Below are 22,639 nucleotides of genomic sequence, written 5' to 3' on the forward strand. Positions count from 1 at the left end.
CCTTTGGTAAAAAAAAATTAAAGCATGGTATGTTCAACAAAAACAACGAAAAAAAAAAAAAAAAAAAAAAAAAATGGTGCACATCAACACTGTCAGATACATGAAAGATTTTGAATGAAAGTGTAGTAGTTGCTCCAATAGTAACTTTATTAAATCACGCTGCCTAACAGTACATTCTGAGAGGTACATGACTCCCTGGTCAACGTCGGTCTTTGAATACACCAGTAGGCGGCGGGCGGTGTGTCCTCTTACTGGCATGACCCGTCCTTACATGCACCGCCGCTCTTGCAAGGAGAACCCTCGGCTGCAGGTCGCCCCGTTGTCTGGGTGTAGGTCCATGTGGTGTATCCTTCCTGTACCTTCCACTGGCACACCAGTTTGTAGCAAAGGGTGTCCTCACTCACAGACTTGGAGGCGTAGGCGTCGGTTTTATCGGTGGCGATCTGGCACTGTTTGTCGAGGCTGAGGATCTGGCCCGGCAACGTGTCCGACAAAGGAATCGTGGCGCCGGTCGATGTGCTTTGCAGGCAAGAGCCGGAGCTGGTCGAGATGTATTTCTTCATGGCCGCCTGGGAGCAGGACGAGAAGAGCAACTTTTTGCTGTCTATAGTCAGGTAATTCATGATATAACCTAAGTTCCAGGAGCATGCCTCGGACCCATCCGAGCCATCATGAGGGGAGCCTAAGTTGTGGGCTACTTCGTGAGCGGCGGTCATGACGCCCCCGTAATAGCTGTTGTCCTCGCCCATGCCCGTTTTGTACATCATGGTACCGCCTATCACGCAGGCAGCCTCTCTGTATGCAAGGCCTGCCAAGCTGGTCGATCCCCCGTTGGGTGAAAACATATTTTTACCGGTCATGAGATAGGCCAGATCGTAGTCCGGCAGATTGGTCTTCTGCTGGTAAAGCCATTTACTCACTGCTTCAAGGGCCCCATAGCCGTTCACGTAAATGCTTGAGGCAATGTTGCTAGTAACGTAGGGCTCGTCGGCAGCATCACGGACGATGAGGGCACCGGCAAGGACCAGCTGGATCTTAGGGTCACTGAAAGTGGCGTAGCGCATGTTGACGGCGTTCCAGAACACAGCCAGGTAGTCCTTCACCTTCTGGTCCGTGCCCACACTGGCAGCCAGGGTGCTGTCCACGATCACGTACATCTCCACGGTGGCGCTGCTCACTGCTCGAGTCGTGGCGGAGGATTCAAAGGAGAGACGCTCCTCCGGTGGGACCTCCAACTCATCTTTGACGTTGAAGTCGGGCACGATCTCTTGACGCACCGCCTCGTGCTGCCCGTCAGCATCAGCTGTGAGAGTAAGAGTGGATGAAATGATTCCCTCCACCCTGGTACCGCTCACCCGCACCACACCGCCGGACTCAGGGTCTTGATACAGCTCTGTAGTGTCATGGTCCTCGTCGTAGGATACATCCTTAAAGATGAGCCGTCCCTCCTCGTCCCTCGCAGTAGTCTGCAGCCTGAATGTGTCAGCGAAGGGTGAAACGGCAGGCTGCAGACGGAGGGTGTGGCGTTGGTCGAAGGCGTCCACATGCAGGAGATGCGACGACCCCAGAGGCGAGCGTGAAGTTCCCCGGATGACAGTGGCCGTCGAGCGCTGAAAGGAAGCTTTGGTGCTTGGTGCGGCGAGGCCGTGGACTTGGCAGTTAGCGGCCCACAGGCACACCAGGAGAAGACCTGCTTCAGGCTTCATGGCGGTGACAGCGAATGACTGGCACTCGAATGGCGGCCCATTATATACTTGATGACTGCTAATGCTGATCTTTAAGGGTTACCAGACAGTCAATATCCCTGCCCCAGCTCCTGTCCACCAAATGTTTCAAAGGTAAATATTTAATCAAGAAATTATCTTGTTGAAGAGTGAGTGAATGGGACGCCATCAAAGGTCAACGCAAGTGTGGGGGCGTCGATAGGTTGGGGGAGGGGCCTGTTAAGGCTGCCGTCAGGCATTATAAAAACATTATAAAAGATAATTTTATAATGACCGTCAGGTAATAAAATATTTATCTAGCTGAAAGCTATTCTAACAGTCAGTCAATATTGCCATAAGGAAAGGGGTCAAAAGGTAAATAAAAAGGAACATTGAGAGAGATCTGAATGGAGTAGCGTTAATGGATAATGACATATTCAAGGAGCAGTGAATGAATCTTTTTTATGGCTATAGTGGGTCCCACCTGATCGTGCCGGACTGCCATTTATTTACCAAGGTTATTATCATGAGAATATTTCAAAAATACGTCAATGGAATCACTTTTCATGAAAAATACAGATTTCGAAATTTTTACTTAAACACGGAGAGCGACTTTAATGCTACCACTGGATCTGATAGAGTTGACTCTGAGTTATATGTTGGTCCTCATGATTCTGATACAAGAACAGAAATAACACAAACCAAGAGGTTGAGAATTGCAGGTTCTTTATATAAAAGAGCGGAGCTGTACCTACGGACTTGGTATACCAATGTTGGAGAGATAGCTAAGGAAGGCCTAACTTTCTAAGGAGAGTCGACGCGTCCTCCCGGCGTTTACCGCTGTTGATTGACTGACGGAAAGCGTTAGTACTTGACACACAGGTCTATAATCTTAAGGTGCGATTGATAGATGCCAGGGTGCAGAGTAACAGCCATGAGCCAATCAGCAATAGTTTGGATACTTACTATTTGACTTGGAGGGCATCCTATATCAATCAGTGAGATGCTTGGCGCCCACTGCCTCACCTAGCCGATTCACGCTTTCCCTTCTATTGCCCCTATTTACTTCCTCGCTCTCTTCGATAAAATACAAAAGTTAACTTCATTTTTGTAGTAGTTGTGGTTGTGGTAATAAAAATAATGAGGGCAGGAATGCCCGAGGACACATAAAGTCTATCTATACAAAACCCAATAGGATGACATTCTAGAAGGAAAATCTTTGTTGGGCACCTATAACGCTTTTATAAGTTACAGACGATAGACAGAATAATCGATTCCCTATTCAGTAAATTTACCCGCCAGCGATCACCAATCATATATATGCTAATCAGAGATAGGAAGTAACGGAAGGTATTGAACCTAAGAAAGCTTCAGGGGAGACTCTGTGAAACGTGATAAGACAAACATTACAAATTCTAAGCATCCCACACACACACACACACACACACACACACACACACACACACACACACACACACAGTCGGTTAGAGCGCCGCACTGCAAGGCTTCATGGCCAAAGAGGCGGCGATTCGAGCCCCGCGAAAGCGAGTCCAGTTCGTGATCAGGCCTTGGTGAATTACACACACACACACACACACACACAATATATATATATATATATATATATATATATATATATATATATATATATATATATATATATATATATATATATATATATTTTTTTACAGGAAATGAGACGACTCGGAAAAAAAGGGAAAACAACAACAAAAAAACGCAAATAACTGCTTTTATAAAGAGCTGAGAGAAGTGGCCAAGAGAGAGGTCAGTTTCGGGAGGAGAGGAGTCCAGACATTCTCCTCTTGAAAGAGATCAAGTCGTAAACAGAAGGAAATACGGATGAAGATTGTTCCAGAGTTTACCAGCGTGAGGGATGAAAGAGTGAAGGTGCTGGTTAACTCTTGCATAAGGGGTTTGGACAGTGTAGGGATGAGCTTGGGTAATGAGTCGTGTGCAGCGGGCCGCGGGAGAGAGGGGGAAGAATGCAGTTAGTAAGTTCAGAAAAGGAGCCAGCGTGAAAATATCGATAGAAGATAGAAAGAGAGGCACCATGGCACCGTGACGGCAGCAGTGCCGTCTCATCTATCTCTAAGGCTGAACTCTTCTCTCAAACTTTCTGTAGGCGGTGGCCGAAGTGATAGCGTACTGGACCCACATTCGCCGCGTGATGGACGACGCGGGTTCGAATCCTCACGCTACCACTCGGATTTTTCAGTCACCGCCGAGTGGCTTAAAACTACCCAAATGCTGTCCTGAAGACCACCCATCAACCCAGACTCTAGAGGAAGCCGTCCAAGCGAATCAAGAACGAGTTCCGGGGGGCAGCATGAGCCAATGCAAGATGGCGCCACTATAAACACTCGCCTGCGCCAGATAGGGCTGGGCCGACCATCAGGCCCCACCTGGAAGAAGCCTTGGGCCGACCATCAGGCCCCACTGGGAAGATGCCTACCGGCGCAATAGGCAACAACGTAAAAAAAAAAAAAAAAAAAAAAAAAAAAACTCCACTTTCGACGATTCTGGGCATATTCCTCCTACTCATCCCCCCTAGACTCCTTAATGCCTTTTATTAAAATTCTTAAGAGTGATGTTTTCTATGCCCTCTCTGGCCTCAACTCTCAAAGGGCTTATGGAACTGATGGAGTGCTTCCTATTGTACATAAAAACTGTGCCTCAGTGTTGACACCCTGCCTGGTCACACTCTTTCGCCTCTGCCTGTCAACATCTACCTTTCCTTCCTGCTGGAAGTATGCCTTCATACAGCCTGTGACTAGGAAGGGTGACCGATCCAATCCCCTCAAACTACCGCCCTATAGCTTTTCCTGCCTATCTAAAGCTTTTGAATCAATCCTTAACCGGAAGATTCAAAAGCACCTATCCACTTCTGACCTTCTATCTGATCGCCAATATGGGTTCCGCAAGGGGCGTTCTACTGGCGATCTACTTGGTCTGTTAACTGACTCTTGGTCATCCTCTCTTAGCCGTTTCGGTGAAACTTTCTCAGTTGCGCTAGACATATCGAAAGCTTTCGGTAGAGTCTGGCACAAGACTTTGCTTTCTAAACTGCCCTCTTTCGGATTCTATCCCTCTCTCTGTTCCTTTATCTCCAGTTTCCTTTCCGGCCGTTCTATCTCTGCTGTGGTAGACGGTCATTGTTCTTCCCCTAAACCTTTCAACAGTGGTGTCCCACAGGGCTCTGTCCTATCACCCACTCTCTTCCTGTTATTCATCAACGATCTTCTTTCCATGACAAACTGTACTATCCACTCATACGCTGATGACTCCACTCTGCATTATTCAACTTCTTTCAACAGAAGACCCTCTTAACAGGAATTACAAGACTCCAGACTGGAGGCTGCAGAACGCTTAACCTCTCTCTCTCTCTCTCTCTCTCTCTCTCTCTCTCTCTCTCTCTCTCTCTCTCTCTCTCTCTCTTCGTCGTTCCCTTCTCTTTACTTTCCCCCATCACACACACACACACACACACACACACACACACACACACACACACACACACACACACACACATCTCAGGGAAGTTCACGGTTCATGGAGGAAAAAAAAGTGTCGACAACTGCCTCTCATGTATTCCCCCAATTAACATGTGCTAACAACCTGGGTATGTGTCAGGGAATATGGGAAGAAGTCGTACTTAATACAGGTAGCCATTTGCATGCCAGACATTTGTGCGCCTGTCTCCCTGATGTGTGTGTGTGTGTGTGTGTGTGTGTGTGTGTGTGTGTGTGTGTGTGTGTGTGTGTGTGTGTGTCCTGCCCCTCTCCTCTCCCGCCAAAAACATTCTCTATCATTCCCTTTTAGTTCGTCCCTCACCCTCACCATCACTATTAGACCCGTCTCTTCCTCTCCCACACCCAAAGCCTGCCTGCCTCCGTTCCGCCACTTCTCTCCCTGCCTGCATCCTACCCATCGCCCCTTCCTTCCCCACCCTCTCGCCCTTTTTTTTTTTGTTAATCAAATGTATAGAAAGATGAGGAAGTGGGTTAGTGCTGATGGTAAAGGTGGGGGAGAAAGAAAGACAGCGAAAGTGTACAGGTGTATGTTATAGGTTCTTTAACTATTGTTCTTATGTAGTTATTGTTCATCGGGCACCTGATTTGTCTACCCCCGCCGTGCTGGGGGAGTGTGTGTGACTGCTTGTTTAGAGCTAAGTTAAGCTATGGTTTCACATTTGTAAAGTGATGTGTGGGCGGCTGTTTTCACAGGGGCTTGCTGATGCTGCGTCGGAACCAGGGATGCTCCATGTTCGTACTGCCGTCGAGTTCCTTGAAGTGGTTATAGTTAATATCGACTTGAAGCTCAATTTTCTCCCATATCTTTCGGGAAGGTTCCCGGAACCTCGTGCTGAATAATTGTACTTCGAGCCGGCGGTGTTGTATTTCCGTGTTTTCCGTGTACAGGTACTTCTGTCCAGTGACAAATCTCAAAGATTTGTTCTGCGGTCTCTGTTGTTGTAACATCTTAGTGCGGGGAGCCATGTGTGTCGGAGTGGGTGAGGAGTCTTCTAGTGGTATTATAGGAAGTATCTTCGCCTTTACTAAATAGAGGTTGAGTCGTTCTGTGAGGCGCAGGAATTTGTTCAGAGATGTGAGGTCTGTTTTCACTCTCATTGTTTTGTCGTTGATATGCTTAACGAACAGGCCCGTGGATGTCACTATGTGGCCTAATATCTGGTAATGTTTTTGGTGAGAGATGATGTTACTCTATTTTTGTGTCATTATTTTTTTCTTCAGAGTGCGACCACAGCAAATTTATCTATGTTTGTTGTGATCTTCCAAGCTCTCTCGAATGTGTCGAGTCTCGTCGCTTCCCTCAAAAGAAGGACGTCATGGTCGTTCGCCCTCCGTCCTTCCTCTCTCTCTACCTATATACATGAGCATGGCATTTAGAAGTGAGGAGGGGTACTGAGTCCCCAAAGAAGCCCGCCCACCCAGATGACTTTTCTTAACCGAATGGAGGTGGATCATTTCCTATAATCCAAACAGAGGTGCAATAAATCCGCTTATTAACAGCTTCAACAACTGCGGATAATCACAAAAATGATAAAATGCCAAAAATGTAGACACAGTCTAGTTCTAGAAGTGTCTTGGTACTCCCGTCTTGACAGTTATTTTAGTAGGCGATTGAAATATAGAGAAAGGTAGATCATTCCAGAGCTTACCAGTGGAAGGGTTCTCTCTCGCATTAGTAGGCTCAACAGACAAAGAAGATGGTGTTCAAGCTTCCTTTGAATACAAGAGCAGGTGGAAACTTCTTGTGCAGTGTTGTTCAGAGAAGCAGAAGTACGAAAATTACAGTAGATTATAGATAGGGAAGCAACATTAAAGGGTACCGTGAGAGTTTGACGACAGTCAGTAAGCGGGGGTACTGAGTTGTAAAGTCTTTGCCTCAACTCTATCCAAATAACCTGCGTGAATGGATTCCCCAAACATAACAAACTTTCTCCATTATAAGAGTGCATAATAGCATGGTTCTCAACACCGCTGTAGCAACTGAAATGTGGAGGAAAACTGTGCAAGCTGACATAAATCCTAACCTCTCATGATGGTAGGTCAACTGTCACATCTGTTTCTAAAGCTGAAATCTTCGGTTAAACTTTCTCCGAAAATTCTACTCTGGACAATTCTGGGAATATCTCTCCTTCTCATACTCATCCTCCCTCTGATTCCACTATGCCTGTTATAAAAATTCTTTACAGTGATGTTTTCTATGTACGGTACTCTTTGGGTTGAAATCTCATAAGGGCTATGGACTCGATGGAGTCGTCCCACTGTTCTTAGAGCCGTACTTCTGTGCTGACACCTTGCCTGGTCAAACTCTTTGGTCCCTGCCTTTCTAAATCTAAATTTCCTTCCAGCTAGAAATATGTCTACGTACAACCGTTCTAATCTCTCAAATTATCATTTTATAGCTTTGCTTTTTTATCTTTCTAAAACTTTGGAAACAATCCTTGACATGAACATTCTTAAGCGTCAATCAATTCCTGACTTCTCCGATCACCAGTACGAATTCCGCAAGGGGCTTTCAACTGGCGATGTTCTTGCCTTCCTGAATGATTCATGGTCATCCTCGCTACGCGTTTTTTGGTGAAACCTTTGTTGTTGCCTTAGACATCTTGAAAGCTTTTGATAGTCTGGCTCAAAGTTGTGCTTTCTGAACTATATACCTAAAGATTTTATCCCTCTCTCTGTACATTTTCTCCAGTTCCCTCTCAGGCCGATCTAGGTCTGCAGTGGTAGACGATCAATGTTCTTCCCCTGGGTCTATCAATAGTAGTGTTCCTCAGGACACTATTCGATCTCCCACTCATTTTATTGTTCATTATACTTCCATAACAAACTGTTCTACCCACTCTTTAGCCGATGACTCTACTCTGCATTACTCAACTTCTATTAAGAGAAGACCCTTTCAACAGGAGTTACTAAACTAGACAGGACGCTACTAAACGCTTAATTAACCTCAGGCCTTACTATCATTTTTGAATGAGGGAGAAGGAACTTATTGTCTATCAATGCCTCAAAATCTTAATTTCTTCACCTGTAAACTCGACGCAATCTGCCAAACACCTACCGCCAATCCTTCATATCGCCCATTTGTTCTCTTCAGAAAAAAAAAAAAAAAAACATTTCCGGTCTGTCTTTGAATCAGAATCTTAACTGGAAACTTCATACCTCCTGTTAAATTATCCTTTTTAAGGTTAAGCATTCTTTATCGTCTCTTCCATTTTTTTTACCCCTCAGAGATGCTATCCATAAGGAAGGGCAGTGTACTCTTTTTTTTTTTTTTTTTTTTTTGGAGGGGGGTGGGGTGGGGTGGGGGTTCCAACCACACATAAAAACACAGCCCTTTTGGACAGCGTAGAATCATAGGCTTTTTGTCTAGTCAACTCCCCTCCTGTTACTGACTCTTTTACTTGTTAAATTCCATCGTAATGTTGACTCTCCATCTTCTGTCAATATTTTCATGCTGACTGTTCTTCTGAACTCCCAAACTGCAAGGCCACTCTCGCGGCCCTGCAGCACACGCCTTTTTACGCTTGTCATCTTTTAACGCCTCGAAGCAGCAACACGAAGCAATTTCATGATGCACCTCTTCAAGGTGGCAAAACCTACCATCACGACCACGTCACAGGAGTCCTGCCTTTATAACCATGATGGACCGGAACGGAGTAGATTCCCGTTGTCGCACCTCAGCACTCCGGAACTGGCACGCTGAATGCAACAATAAACTATCAATCAATCAATCAATCATTCATACGGCCCAACTGCCGTGCTGGGACTCCACGGCCGGTTCATCAAGTCGCCCGCATCATGTCATTCGCCGGGAGATCACACTTCCTGCTTTAACGCCTGATCACTCTACTGTTCCTCCCTCAGCATCTTCACGTCAATGCTGCCCTGCTGATAAAACGCACTGCTGCACCAAGTCAACGAGTTACCATACTGTTGTAGTATTAAGTGGTGACGGGTGTTTGGTGAATACCAAAGGTCATAAGTACACGGCGTTTTTATGTACTATCAGTGACATCCACAATCCCTATTCTATCCACATCTCTCATACACGAGTCAACCAACATCCTCAGTCTTTCAGCATTTTCGCGAATCTCTAGAACGATCTTCATTTGTCTGTATTTCCTCCTGCCTATAACTTGAGCTCCTTCACTTGGGGAGCAAGAAGATACCTTTCCCTTCGATATTAACCCTGTCTTCTGGCTATTCACTCTGTTCTCTTTTGCTGAGGCAACACTTAACGGGTTTAATTGTTTTCCTTGTTTGTTTTTGCCCTTGAGTTGCTTCCTTTCCTGCATAATATATATATATATATATATATATATATATATATATATATATATATATATATATATATATATATATATATATATATATATATATATATATATATATATATATATATATATATATATATATATATATATATATATATATATATATATATATATATAAACACACACACACACACACACACACACACACACACACACACACACACACACACACACTAGCGTCTGGCTGGTTTATTACAATGTTTACATCTTCCTAGAGTTTGTACACTGTGGACGTTGAATTAGAGTAAACTAAAAGATACTGTCCCCTTGGTAAAGAAAACTGTCCCTTTGGTAAAAAAATTAAATCATGTTATGTTAAACAACAAAAAAAAACTGGTGCACATCAACACTGTCAGATACATGAATGATTATGAATGAAAGTGTAGTAGTTGCTGCAATAGTAACTTTATTAAATCACGCTGCCTAACAGTACATTCTGAGAGGTACATGACTCCCTGGTCAACGTCGGTCTTTGAATACACCAGTAGGCGGCGGGCGGGATGTCCTCTTACTGGCATGACCCGTCCTTACATGCACCGCCGCCCTTGCAAGGAGAACCCTCGGCTGCAGGTCGCCCCGTTGTCTGGGTGTAGGTCCATGTGGTGTATCCTTCCTGTACCTTCCACTGGCACACCAGTTTGTAGCAAAGGGTGTCCTCACTCACAGACTTGGAGGCGTAGGCGTCGGTTTTATCGGTGGCGATCTGGCACTGTTTGTCGAGGCTGAGGATCTGGCCCGGCAACGTGTCCGACAAAGGAATCGTGGCGCCGGTCGATGTGCTTTGCAGGCAAGAGCCGGAGCTGGTCGAGATGTATTTCTTCATGGCCGCCTGGGAGCAGGACGAGAAGAGCAACTTTTTGCTGTCTATAGTCAGGTAACTCATGATATAACCTAAGTTCCAGGAGCATGCCTCGGACCCATCCGAGCCATCATGAGGGGAGCCTAAGTTGTGGGCTACTTCGTGAGCGGCGGTCATGACGCCCCCGTAATAGCTGTTGTCCTCGCCCATGCCCGTTTTGTACATCATGGTACCGCCTATCACGCAGGCAGCCTCTCTGTATGCAAGGCCTGCCAAGCTGGTCGATCCCCCTGAAAACATATTTTTACCGGTCATGAGATAGGCCAGATCGTAGTCCGGCAGATTGGTCTTCTGCTGGTAAAGCCATTTACTCACTGCTTTAAGGGCCCCATAGCCGTTCACGTAAATGCTTGAGGCAATGTTGCTAGTAACGTAGGGCTCGTCGGCAGCATCACGGACGATAAGGGCACCGGCAAGGACCAGCTGGATCTTAGGGTCACTGAAAGTGGCGTAGCGCATGTTGACGGCGTTCCAGAACACAGCCAGGTAGTCCTTCACCTTCTGGTCCGTGCCCACACTGGCAGCCAGGGTGCTGTCCACGATCACGTACATCTCCACGGTGGCGCTGCTCACTGCTCGAGTCGTGGCGGAGGATTCAAAGGAGAGACGCTCCTCCGGTGGGACCTCCAACTCATCTTTGACGTTGAAGTCGGGCACGATCTCTTGACGCACCGCCTCGTGCTGCCCGTCAGCATCAGCTGTGAGAGTAAGAGTGGATGAAATGATTCCCTCCGCCCTGGTACCGCTCACCCGCACCACACCGCCGGACTCAGGGTCTTGGTACAGCTCTGTAGTGTCGTGGTCCTCGTCGTAGGATACATCCTTAAAGATGAGCCGTCCCTCCTCGTCCCTCGCAGTAGTCTGCAGCCTGAATGTGTCAGCGAAGGGTGAAACGGCAGGCTGCAGACGGAGGGTGTGGCGTTGGTCGAAGGCGTCCACATGCAGGAGATGCGACGACCCCAGAGGCGAGCGTGAAGTTCCCCGGCTGACAGTGGCCGTCGAACGCTGAAGGAAAGTTGTGGTGCTTGGTGCGGCGAGGGCGTGGACGTGGCAGTTAGCGGCCCACAGGCACACCAGGAGAAGAGCTGCTTCAGGCTTCATGGCGGTGACAGCGAATGACTGGCACCCGAATGGCGGCCCGTTATATACTTGACTTGTGGGGCACCTGTAACGCTTTTATAAGTTACAGACGATAGACCGAATAATCGATTCCCTATTCAGTAAATTTACCCATCAGCGATCACCAATCATATATATGCTAATCAGAGATATGAAGTAATGGAAGGTATTGAACCTAAAAAAGCTTCAGGGGAAACTCTGTGAAACGTGATAAGACAAACATTACAAATTCTAAGCATCACACACACACACACACACACAGTCGGTTCGAGCGTCGCACTGCAAGGCTTCATGGCCAAAGAGGCGGCGGTTCGAGCCCGGCTCAGGCTGGATTCTTTCCGTTGACTACAAATGGTTACTGTCCCCCCTTGAGCAAGGGGGTGGGGTGTGTGGTGTGTGAGGTCCTCCAAGTACCCAGAGATCGACAATAATGAGCACTTGCTCACGTCGGGAGGGTATGTGCTGGCGAAAGCGAGTCCAGCTCGTGATCAGGCCGTGGTGAATTACACACACACACACACACACACACACACACACACACACACACACTCTCTCTCTCTCTCTCTCTCTCTCTCTCTCTCTCTCTCTCTCTCTCTCTCTCTCTCTCTCTCTCTCTATATATATATATATATATATATATATATATATATATATATCTATATATATATATATAAATATATATATATATATACATATATTTATATATTTATATATATATATATATATATATATATATATATATATATATATATATATATATATATAGTAAAACGGGGTAATTTTGGGATAATGAACGAACAAATTATGTGAAAATAAACATTTAATTTGTTTGGATTGTAGAATATAGGGGTAGCTAAGCTGCTAAAGCTTTTCAAAATAAAAGGAATCTTTTTCCAATTTTTCTCAAATTTTTTAATGCCCGTCCCAAATTACCCCTTACTTTGGGGTATATTGGGACGGCTAGCAGTATAATGGGAAAAAAATGACCTTCACAGACAAAATTAATATATATCACAACTTTAGAAAAAAAGTACATACCAAAACCAAATTAACGCATCAACAATCTGCCAAAACAGTCTTTGAATGAGAGTATTCCTTTATTAATCATTGGTTTCTCTAATTTAAGCACGATGTCATCGCAACTGGTTTCATATTTGTCTCTGTTGTCTGGATACTTGAAGGCTACAAAGCCTTGCACTGACTTGTGTAACTGAGTTTTTCTCAAGTAATCACCTTTTCCTTGCACTGGGGACTGGAGGTCTGTTTCTCTAATTGTTTTAAGTCCCTCCAACACCAGGTCAGAAACGTGTTATCTTGTCTGTTGGACTGATAGTTCTTCGTTGGATATTTTTCTTATGATCTTGTCTGTATCTATTGGAAAAATCCCAGATCCTTTAAATGCACTTTTTACAAGATCTGTCACATCTCCCAGTTGGTCAAGTAAATTGCTTGGGTAGGGTGGTAAACTTCCTCCCTAGGCTCAGCTTCCAGTCTGTGAGAGCTTTGTACCACTTCCTCTTCATTTGTCTATATACCCCAACGTCAAGGGGCTAAATATACTAAACAATCTAAGAATAGCGCTTTTACGTCATCCCGTCCCAAATTACCCCGAGTTTGTTGTGTAGCATTTTTCACAAAATGCATTCAGCTCAGATCCGTAAAACATATCTGCAAACTTACCTCATTGGACAAGGATTCTGCCCTCTAAGTTTCTGGTCTGCATCTGTACAACAAATCGTGTAGAAGAACTAAAGTGTTTCCTTCATGCAGAGGGTGGGTTTAAAGGTCCAAATTTAAAGGGCAGAATGTGGAATGATTTAAACATTTAAGAGTTTTACTTTTTAAAAATTTTAGGGAATTTTGAACCCTACCCTCTACAGGTACTAAAGTAAAGGTTTTAATTATTTGGAATCCTCTAATTAATCACCTACATAATTAATTCAATATATATATATATATATATATATATATATATATATATATATATATATATATATATATATATATATATATATATATATATATATATATATAGATATATTTATATATATATATATATATATATATATATATATATATATATATATATATATATATATATATATATAAATATATATATATATATATATATATATATATATATATATATATATATATATATATATATATATATATATATATATATATATATATATATATATATATATATATATATATATATTACAGGAAAAGAGACGACTCGGGAAAAAAAAGGGAAAACAACAACAACAACAAAAAAAACCCTCAAATAACTGCTTTTATAAAGAGTTGAGAGAAGTGGCCAAAAGAGAGGTCAATTTCGGGAGGAGAGGAGTCCAGACATTCTCCTCTTGAGAGATCAAGTCGTAGACAGGAGGAAATACAGATGAAGATTGTTCCAGAGTTTACCAGCGTGAGGGATGAAAGAGTGAAGGTGCTGGTTAACTCTTGCATAAGGGGCTTGGACAGTGTAGGGATGAGCTTGGGTAATGAGTCGTGTGCAGCGGGCCGCGGAAGAGGGGGGGAAGAATGCAGTTAGTAAGTTCAGAAAAGTAGTCAGCGTGAAAATATCGATAGAAGATAGAAAGAGAGGCACCATGGCACCCTGACGGCAGCATTGCCATCTCATCTATCTCTAAGGCTGAACTCTTCTCTCAAATTTTCTGTAACAACTTCACTTTCGACGATTCTGAGCATATTCCTCCTACTCATCCTCCCTAGACTCCTTTATGCCTGTTATTATTATTCTTAAGAGTGATGTTTTCTATGCCCTCTCTGGGCTCATCTCTCAGAGGGCTTATGGAACTGATGGAGTGCTTCCTATTGTACATAAAAACTGTGCCTCCGTGTTGACACCCTGCCTGGTCACACTCTTTCGCCTCTGCCTGTCAACATCTACCTTTCCTTCCTGCTGGAAGTATATCTTCATACAGCCTGTGACAAGGAAGGGTGACCGATCCAATCCCTCAAACTACAGCCCTATAGCTTTTCCTGCCTATCTAAAGCTTTTGAATCAATTCTTAACCGGAAGATTCAAAAGCACCTATCCACTTCTGACCTTCTATCTGATCGCCAATATGGGTTCCGCAAGGGGCGTTCTACTGGCGATCTACTTGCTCTCTTAACTGACTCTTCGTCATCCTCTCTTAGCTGTTTCGGTGAAACTTTCTCAGTTGCGCTAGACATATCGAAAGCTTTCGGTAGAGTCTGGCACAAGTCTTTGCTTTCTAAACTGCCCTCTTTCGGATTCTATCCCTCTCTCTGTTCCTTTATGCCCACTTTCCTTTCCGGCCGTTCTATCTCTGCTGTGGTAGACGGTCATTGTTCTTCCCCTAAATCTTTCAACAGTGGTGTCCCACAGGACTCTGTCCTATCACCCACTCTCTTCCTGTTATTCATCAACGATCTTCTTTCCATGACAAACTGTACTATCCACTCATACGCTGATGACTCCACTCTGCATTATTCAACTTCTTTCAACAGAAGATCCTCTTAACAGGAATTACAAGACTCCAGACTGGAGGCTGCAGAACGCTTAACTCTCTCTCTCTCTTCTTCTTTCGTTATTTTTACATCTTACATATCGTAAATGTGTACATATATGTTGATGAGCGGGCAACGGCCCGCCGCTGGGGGTTGCTCTCTCTCTCTCTCTCTCTCTCTCTCTCTCTCTCTCTCTCTCTCTCTCTCTCTCTCTCTCTCTCTCTCTTCGTCGTTCCCTTCTCTTTACTTTCCCCCATCACACACACACACACACACACACACACACACATACACACACATCTCAGGGAAGTTCACGGTTCATGGAGGAAAAAAAAAGTGTCGACAACTGCCTCTCATGTATTCCCCCAATTAACATGTGCTAACAACCTGGGTATGTGTCAGGGAATATGGGAAGAAGTCGTACTTAATACAGGTAGCCATTTGCATGCCAGACATTTGTGCGCCTGTCTCCCTGATGTGTGTGTGTGTATGTGTGTGTGTGTGTGTGTGTGTGTGTGTGTGTGTCCTGCCCCTCTCCTCTCCCGCCAAAAACATTCTCTATCATTCCCTTTTAGTTCGTCCCTCACCCTCACCATCACTATTAGCCCCGTCTCTTCCTCTCCCACACCCAAAGCCTGCCTGCCTCCGTTCCGCCACTTCTCTCCCTGCCTGCATCCTACCCATCGCCCCTTCCTTCCCCACCCTCCCGCCCTTTTTTTTTTTGTTAATCAAAGGTATAGAAAGATGAGGAAGTGGGTTAGTGCTGATGGTAAAGGTGGGGAAGAAAGAAAGACAGAAAAAGTGTACAGGTGTATGTTATAGGTTCTTTAACTATTGTTCTTATGTAGTTATTGTTCATCGGGCACCTGATTTGTCTACCCCCGCCGTGCTGGGGGAGTGTGTGTTTGACTGCTTGTTTAGAGCTAAGTTAAGCTATGGTTTCACTTTTGTGAAGTGGTGTGTGGGCGGCTGTTTTCACAGGGGCTTGCTGATGCTGCGTCGGATCCAGGGATGCTCCATGTTCGTACTGCCGTCGAGTTCCTTGAAGTGGTTATAGTTAATATCGACTTGAAGCTCAATTTTCTCCCATATCTTGCGGGAAGGTTCCCGGAACCTCGTGCTGAATAATTGTACTTCGAGCCTGCGGTGTTGTATTTCCGTGTTTTCCGTGTACATGTACTTCTGTCCAGTGACAAATCTCATAGATTTGTTCTGCGGTCTCTGTTGTTGTAACATCTTAGTGCGGGGAGCCATGTGTGTCGGAGTGGGTGAGGAGTCTTCTAGTGGTATTATAGGAAGTATCTTCGCCTTTACTAAATAGAGGTTGAGTCGTTCTGTGAGGCGCAGGAATTTGTTCAGAGATGTGAGGACTGTTTTCACTCTCATTGTTTTGTCGTTGATATGCTTAACGAACAGGCCCGTGGATGTCACTATGTGGCCTAATATCTGGTATTGTTTTTGGTGAGAGATGATGTTACTCTATTTTTGTGTCATTATTTTTTTCTTCAGAGTGCGACCACAGCAAATTTATCTATGTTTGTTGTGATCTTCCAAGCTCTCTCGAATGTGTCGAGTCTCGTCGCTTCCCTCAAAAGAAGGACGTCATGGTCGTTCGCCCTCCGTCCTTCCTCTCTCTCTACCTATATACATGAGCATGGCATTTAGAAGTGAGGAGGGGTACTGAGTCCCCCAAGAAGCCCGCCCACCCAGATGACTTTTCTTAACCGAATGGAGGTGGATCATTTCCTATAATCGAAACAGAGGTGCAATAAATCCGCTTATTAATAGCTTCAACAACTGCGGATAATCACAAAAATGATAAAATGCCAAAAATGTAGACACAGTCTAGTTCTAGAAGTGTCTTGGTACTCCCGTCTTGACAGTTATTTTAGTAGGCGATTGAAATATAGAGAAAGGAAGATCATGCCAGAGCTTACCAGTGGAAGGGTTCTCTCTCGCATTAGTAGGCTCAACAGACAAGGAAGATGGTGTTCAAGCTTCCTTTGAACACAAGAGCAGGTGGAAACTTCTTGTGCAGTGTTGTTAAGAGAAGCAGAAGTACGAAAATTACGGTAGATTATAGATAGGGAAGCAACATTAAAGGGTACCGTGAGAGTTTGACGACAGTCAGTAAGCGGGGGTACTGAGTTGTAAAGTCTTTGCCTCAACTCTATCCAAATAACCTGCGTGAATGGATTCCCCAAACATAACAAACTTTCTCCATTATAAGAGTGCATAATAGCATGCTTCTCAACACCGCTATAGCAACTGAAATGTGGAGGAAAACTGTGCAAGCTGACATAAATCCTAACCTCTCATTATGGTAGCTCAACTGTCACATCTGTTTCTAAAGCTGAAATCTTCGGTTAAACTTTCTCCGAAAATTCTACTCTGGACAATTCTGGGAATCTCTCTCCTTCTCATACTCATCCTCCCTCTGATTCCACTATGCCTGCTATAAAAATTCTTTACAGTGATGTTTTCTATGTACGGTACTCTTTGGCTTGAAATCTCATAAGGGCTATGGACTCGATGGAGTCGTCCCACTGTTCTTAGAGCCGTACTTCTGTGCTGACACCTTGCTGGTCTAAAACTTTGGAAACAATCCTTGACATGAACATTCTTAAGCGTCAATCAATTCCTGACTTCTCCGATCACCAGTACGAATTCCGCAAGGGGCTTTCAACTGGCGATGTTCGTGCCTTCCTGAATGATTCCTGGTCATCCTCGCTACGCGTTTTTTGGTGAAACCTTTGTTGTTGCCTTAGACATCTTGAAAGCTTTTGATAGTCTGGCTCAAAGTTGTGCTTTCTGAACTATATACCTAAAGATTTTATCCCTCTCTCTGTACATTTTCTCTAGTTCCCTCTCAGGCCGATCTAGGTTTGCAGTGGTAGACGATCAATGTTCTTCCCCTGGGTCTATCAATAGTAGTGTTCCTCAGGACACTATTCGATCTCTCACTCATTTTATTGTTCATTATCCTTCCATAACAAACTGTTCTATCCACTCTTTTGCCGATGACTCTACTCTGCATTACTCAACTTCTATTAGGAGAAGACCCTTCCAACAGGATTTACTAAACTAGACAGGACGCTACAAAACTCTTAATTAACCTTAAGCATTACTATCATTTCTGAATGAGGCAGAAGGAACTTATTGTCTATCAATGCCTCAAAATCTCAATTTCTTCACCTGTTAACTCGACGCAATCTGCCAAACACCTACCGCCAATCCTTGATATCACCCATTTGTTCTCTTCAGAAAAAAACAAAAAAACATTTCCGGTCTATCCTTGAATCAGAATCTTAACTGGAAACTTCATATCTCCTGTTAAATTATCCTTTTTAAGGTCAGGCATTCTTTATCGTCTCTTCCATATTTTTTTTTTTTACCCCTCAGAGATGCTATCCATAAGGAAGGGCAGTGTACTCCCTCGTATGGGGTATGCATCTCGTCTTTTTTTTTTTTTTGGGGGGGGGGGGTTCCACACACAGATACACACACAGCCATTCTGGACAGCGTAGAATCAAAGGCTTTTTGTCTAGTTAACTCCCCTCCTGTTACAGACTCTTTTACCTGTTAAATTCCATCGTAATGTTGCCTCTCCGTCTTCTGTCGATATTTTCATGCTGACTGTTCTTCTGAACTTCCAAACTGCAAGGCCCTTCTCGCGGCCCTGCTGCACACCCCTTTTTACGTTTGTCATTCTGTAACGCCTCGAAGCAGCAACACGAAGCAATTTCATTATGCACCTCCTCAAGGTGGCAAAACCTACCATCACGACCACGTCACAGGAGTCCTGCCTTTATAACCATGATGGACCGAAACGGAGTAGATTCCCGTTGTCGCACCTCAGCACTCCGGAACTGGCACACTGAATTACCTGCAACAATAAACTATCAATCAATCAATCAATCATTCATACGGCCCAACTGCCGTGCTGGGACTCCACGGCCGGTTCATTAATTCGCCCGCATCATGTCATTCGCCGGGAGATCACACTTCCTGCTTTAACGCCTGATCGCTCTACTGTTCCTCCCTCAGCATCTTCACGTCAATGCAGCCCCGCTGATAAAACGCACTGCTGCACCAAGTCAACGAGTTACCATACTGTTGTAGTATTAAGTGGTGACGGGTGTTTGGTGAATACCAAAGGTCATAAGTACACGGCGTTTTTATGTACTATCAGTGACATCCACATTCCACAATCCCTATTCTATCCACATCTCTTATAGACGAGTTAACCAACATCCTCAGTCTTTCAGCATTTTCGCGAATCTCTAGAACGATTTTCATTTGTCTGTATTTCCTCCTGCCTATAACTTGAGCTCCTTCACTAGGGGAGCAAAAAGATACCTTTCCCTTCGAAATTAACCCTGTCTTCTGGCTATTCACTCTGTTCTCTTTTGCTGAGGCAACACTTAACGGGTTTTATTGTTTTCCTTGTTTATTTTTGCCCTTGAGTTGCTTAATATATATATATATATATATATATATATATATATATATATATATATATATATATATATATATATATATATATATATATATATATATATATATATATATATATATATATATATATATATATATATATATATATATATATATATATATATATATATATATATATATATATATATATATATATATATATATATATATATATATATACACACACACACACACACACACACACACACACACACACACACACACTAGCGTCTGGCTGGTTTATTACAATGTTTACATCTTCCTGGAGTTTGTACACTGTGGACGTTGAATTAGAGTAAACTAAAAGATACTGTCCCCTTGGTAAAGAAAACTGTCCCCTTGGTAAAAAAAAATTAAATCATGTGATGTTAAACAACAAAAAAACTGGTGCATATCAACACTGTCAGATACATGAATGATTATGAATGAAAGTGTAGTAGTTGCTGCAATAGTAACTTTATTAAATCACGCTGCCTAACAGTACATTCTGAGAGGTACATGACTCCCTGGTCAACGTCGGTCTTTGAATACACCAGTAGGCGGCGGGCGGTGTGTCCCCTTACTGGCATGACCCGTCTTTACATGCACCGCCGCTCTTGCAAGGAGAACCCTCGGCTGCAGGTCCCCCCGTTGTCTGGGTATAGGTCCATGTGGTGTATCCTTCCTGTACCTTCCACTGGCACACCAGTTTGTAGCAAAGGGAGTCCTCACTCACAGACTTGGAGGCGTAGGCGTCGGTTTTATTGGTGGCGATCTGGCACTGTTTGTCGAGGCTGAGGATCTGGCCCGGCAACGTGTTCGACAAAGGAATCGTTGCGCCGGTCGGTGTGCTTTGCAGGCAAGAGGCGGAGCTGGTCGAGATGTATTTCTTCATGGCCGCCTGGGAGCAGGAGGAGAAGAGCAACTTTTTGCTGTCTACAGTCAGGTAACTCATGATATAACCTAAGTTCCAGGAGCATGCCTCGGACCCATCCGAGCCATCATGAGGGGAGCCTAAATTGTGGGCTACTTCGTGAGCAGCGGTCATGACGCCCCCGTAATAGCTGTTGTCCTCGCCCATGCCCGTTTTGTACATCATGGTACCGCCTACCACGCAGGCAGCCTCTCTGTATGCAAGGCCTGCCAAGCTGGTCGATCCCCCGTCGGGTGAAAACATGTCTTTACCGGTCATGAGATAGGCCATATCGTAGTTCGGCAGTTTGGTCTTCTGCTGGTAAAGCCATTTACTCACTGCTTCAAGGGCCCCATAGCCGTTCACGTAAATGCTTGAGGCAATGTTGCTAGTAACGTAGGGCTCGTCGGCAGCATCACGGACGATGAGGGCACCGGCAAGGACCAGCTGGATCTTAGGGTCACTGAAAGTGGCGTAGCGCATGTTGACGGCGTTCCAGAACACAGCCAGGTAGTCCTTCACCTTCTGGTCCGTGCCCACACTGGCCGCCAGGGTGCTGTCCACGATCACGTACATCTCCACGGTGACGCTGCTCACTGCTCGAGTCGTGGCGGAGGATTCAAAGGAGAGACGCTCCTCCGATGGGACCTCCAACTCATCGTTGACGTTGAATTCGGGCACGATCTCTTGACGCACCGCCTCGTGCTGCCCGTCAGCATCAGCTGTGAGAGTAAGAGTGGATGAAATGATTCCCTCCACCCTGGTATCGCTCACCCGCACCACACCCCCGGACTCAGGGTCTTGGTACAACTCGCTAGCGTCGTGGTCCTCGTCGTAGGATACATCCTTAAAGATGAGCCGTCCCTCCTCGTCCCTCGCAGTAGTCTGCAGCCTGAATGTGTCAGCGAAGGGTGCAGCGGCAGGCTGCAGACGGAGGGTGTGGCGTTGGTCGAAGGTGTCAACATGCAGGAGATGCGACGACCCCAGAGGCGAGCGTGAAGTTCCCCGGATGACAGTGGCCGTCGAGCGCTGAAAGGAAGCTTTGGTGCTTGGTGCGGCGAGGCCGTGGACTTGGCAGTTTGCGGCCCACAGGCACACCAGGAGAAGAGCTGCTTCAGGCTTCATGGCGGTGACAGCGAATGACTGGCACTCGAATGGCGGCCCATTATATACTTGACGACTGCTAATGCTGACCTTTAAGGGTTACCAGACAGTCAATATCCCTGCCCCTGCTCCTGTCCACCATGTGTTTCAAAGGTAAATATTTAATTAAGAAATTATCTTATTCAAGAGTGAGTGAATGGGACGCCATCAAAGGCCAACGCAAGTGTGGCGGCGTCGACAGGTTGGGGGAGGGGGCTGTTAAGGCTGCCGTCAGGCGGTAATGACTTAATAACGGCCTCTACAAACTGCTATTCAAAAGATAATTTTATAATGACCGTCAGGTGATAAAATATTTATCTAGCTGAAAGCTATTCTAACAGTCAGTCAATATTGCCATAAGGAAAAGGGGTGAAAAGGTAAATAAAAAGGAACATTGAGAGAGATCTGAATGGAGTAGCGTTAATGGATAATGACATATTCAAGGAGCAGTGAATGAATCTTTTTTATGGCTATAGTGGGTCCCACCTGATCGTGCCGGACTGCCATTTATTTACCAAGGTTATTATCATGAGAATATTTCAAAAATACGTCAATGGAATCACTTTTCATGAAAAATACAGATTTCGAAATTTTTACTTAAACACGGAGAGCGACTTTAATGCTACCACTGGATCTGATAGAGTTGACTCTGAGTTATATGTTGGTCCTCATGATTCTGATACAAGAACAGAAATAACACAAACCAAGAGGTTGAGAATTGCAGGTTCTTTATATAAAAGAGCGGAGCTGTACCTACGGACTTGGTATACCAATGTTGGAGAGATAGCTAAGGAGGGCCTAACTTTCTAAGGAGAGTCGACGCGTCCTCCCTGCGTTTACCGCTGTTGATTGACTGACGGAAAGCATTAGTACTTGACACACAGGTCTATAATCTTAAGGGGGCAATTGATAGGTGCCAGGGTGCAGAGTAACAGCCATGAGCCAATCAGCAATAGTTTGGATACGTACTATTTGACTTGGAGGGCATCCTATATCAATCAGTGAGATGCTTGGCGCCCACTGCCTCACCTAGCCGATTC

General features: G+C 44.7%; 3 protein-coding genes across 3 annotated transcripts; all 3 read right to left on the reverse strand.

Annotated features, from left to right (window-relative positions):
• Positions 1-248: 248 nt before the first annotated feature.
• Positions 249-1,706, reverse strand: LOC126980790 (venom metalloproteinase antarease TserMP_A-like). Its single transcript, XM_050831074.1, has one exon. It carries the CDS (start codon positions 1,704-1,706, stop codon positions 249-251), a length of 1,458 nt encoding a protein of 485 aa, XP_050687031.1.
• An 8,390-nt stretch (positions 1,707-10,096) lies between these two features.
• LOC126980791 (venom metalloproteinase antarease TserMP_A-like) lies at positions 10,097-11,548 on the reverse strand. Its single transcript, XM_050831075.1, has one exon. The coding sequence runs from the start codon at positions 11,546-11,548 to the stop codon at positions 10,097-10,099; it is 1,452 nt and encodes a 483-aa protein (XP_050687032.1).
• Positions 11,549-20,003: 8,455 nt separating this feature from the next.
• Positions 20,004-21,605, reverse strand: LOC126980679 (venom metalloproteinase antarease TserMP_A-like). Its single transcript, XM_050830809.1, has one exon. It carries the CDS (start codon positions 21,579-21,581, stop codon positions 20,124-20,126), a length of 1,458 nt encoding a protein of 485 aa, XP_050686766.1. The 5' UTR covers positions 21,582-21,605; the 3' UTR covers positions 20,004-20,123.
• Between the last annotated feature and the right edge of the window lie 1,034 nt (positions 21,606-22,639).

The sequence above is a fragment of the Eriocheir sinensis genome, chromosome 45 (genome assembly GCF_024679095.1).
Source record: "Eriocheir sinensis breed Jianghai 21 chromosome 45, ASM2467909v1, whole genome shotgun sequence".
Lineage (NCBI taxonomy): Eukaryota > Metazoa > Arthropoda > Malacostraca > Decapoda > Varunidae > Eriocheir > Eriocheir sinensis.

Coding starts and splice junctions, on each gene's coding strand:
- LOC126980790 (XM_050831074.1), bottom strand. CDS start 1,706: ATGAAGCCTGAAGCAGGTCTTCTCCTGGTGTGCCTGTGGGCCGCTAAC.
- LOC126980791 (XM_050831075.1), bottom strand. CDS start 11,548: ATGAAGCCTGAAGCAGCTCTTCTCCTGGTGTGCCTGTGGGCCGCTAAC.
- LOC126980679 (XM_050830809.1), bottom strand. CDS start 21,581: ATGAAGCCTGAAGCAGCTCTTCTCCTGGTGTGCCTGTGGGCCGCAAAC.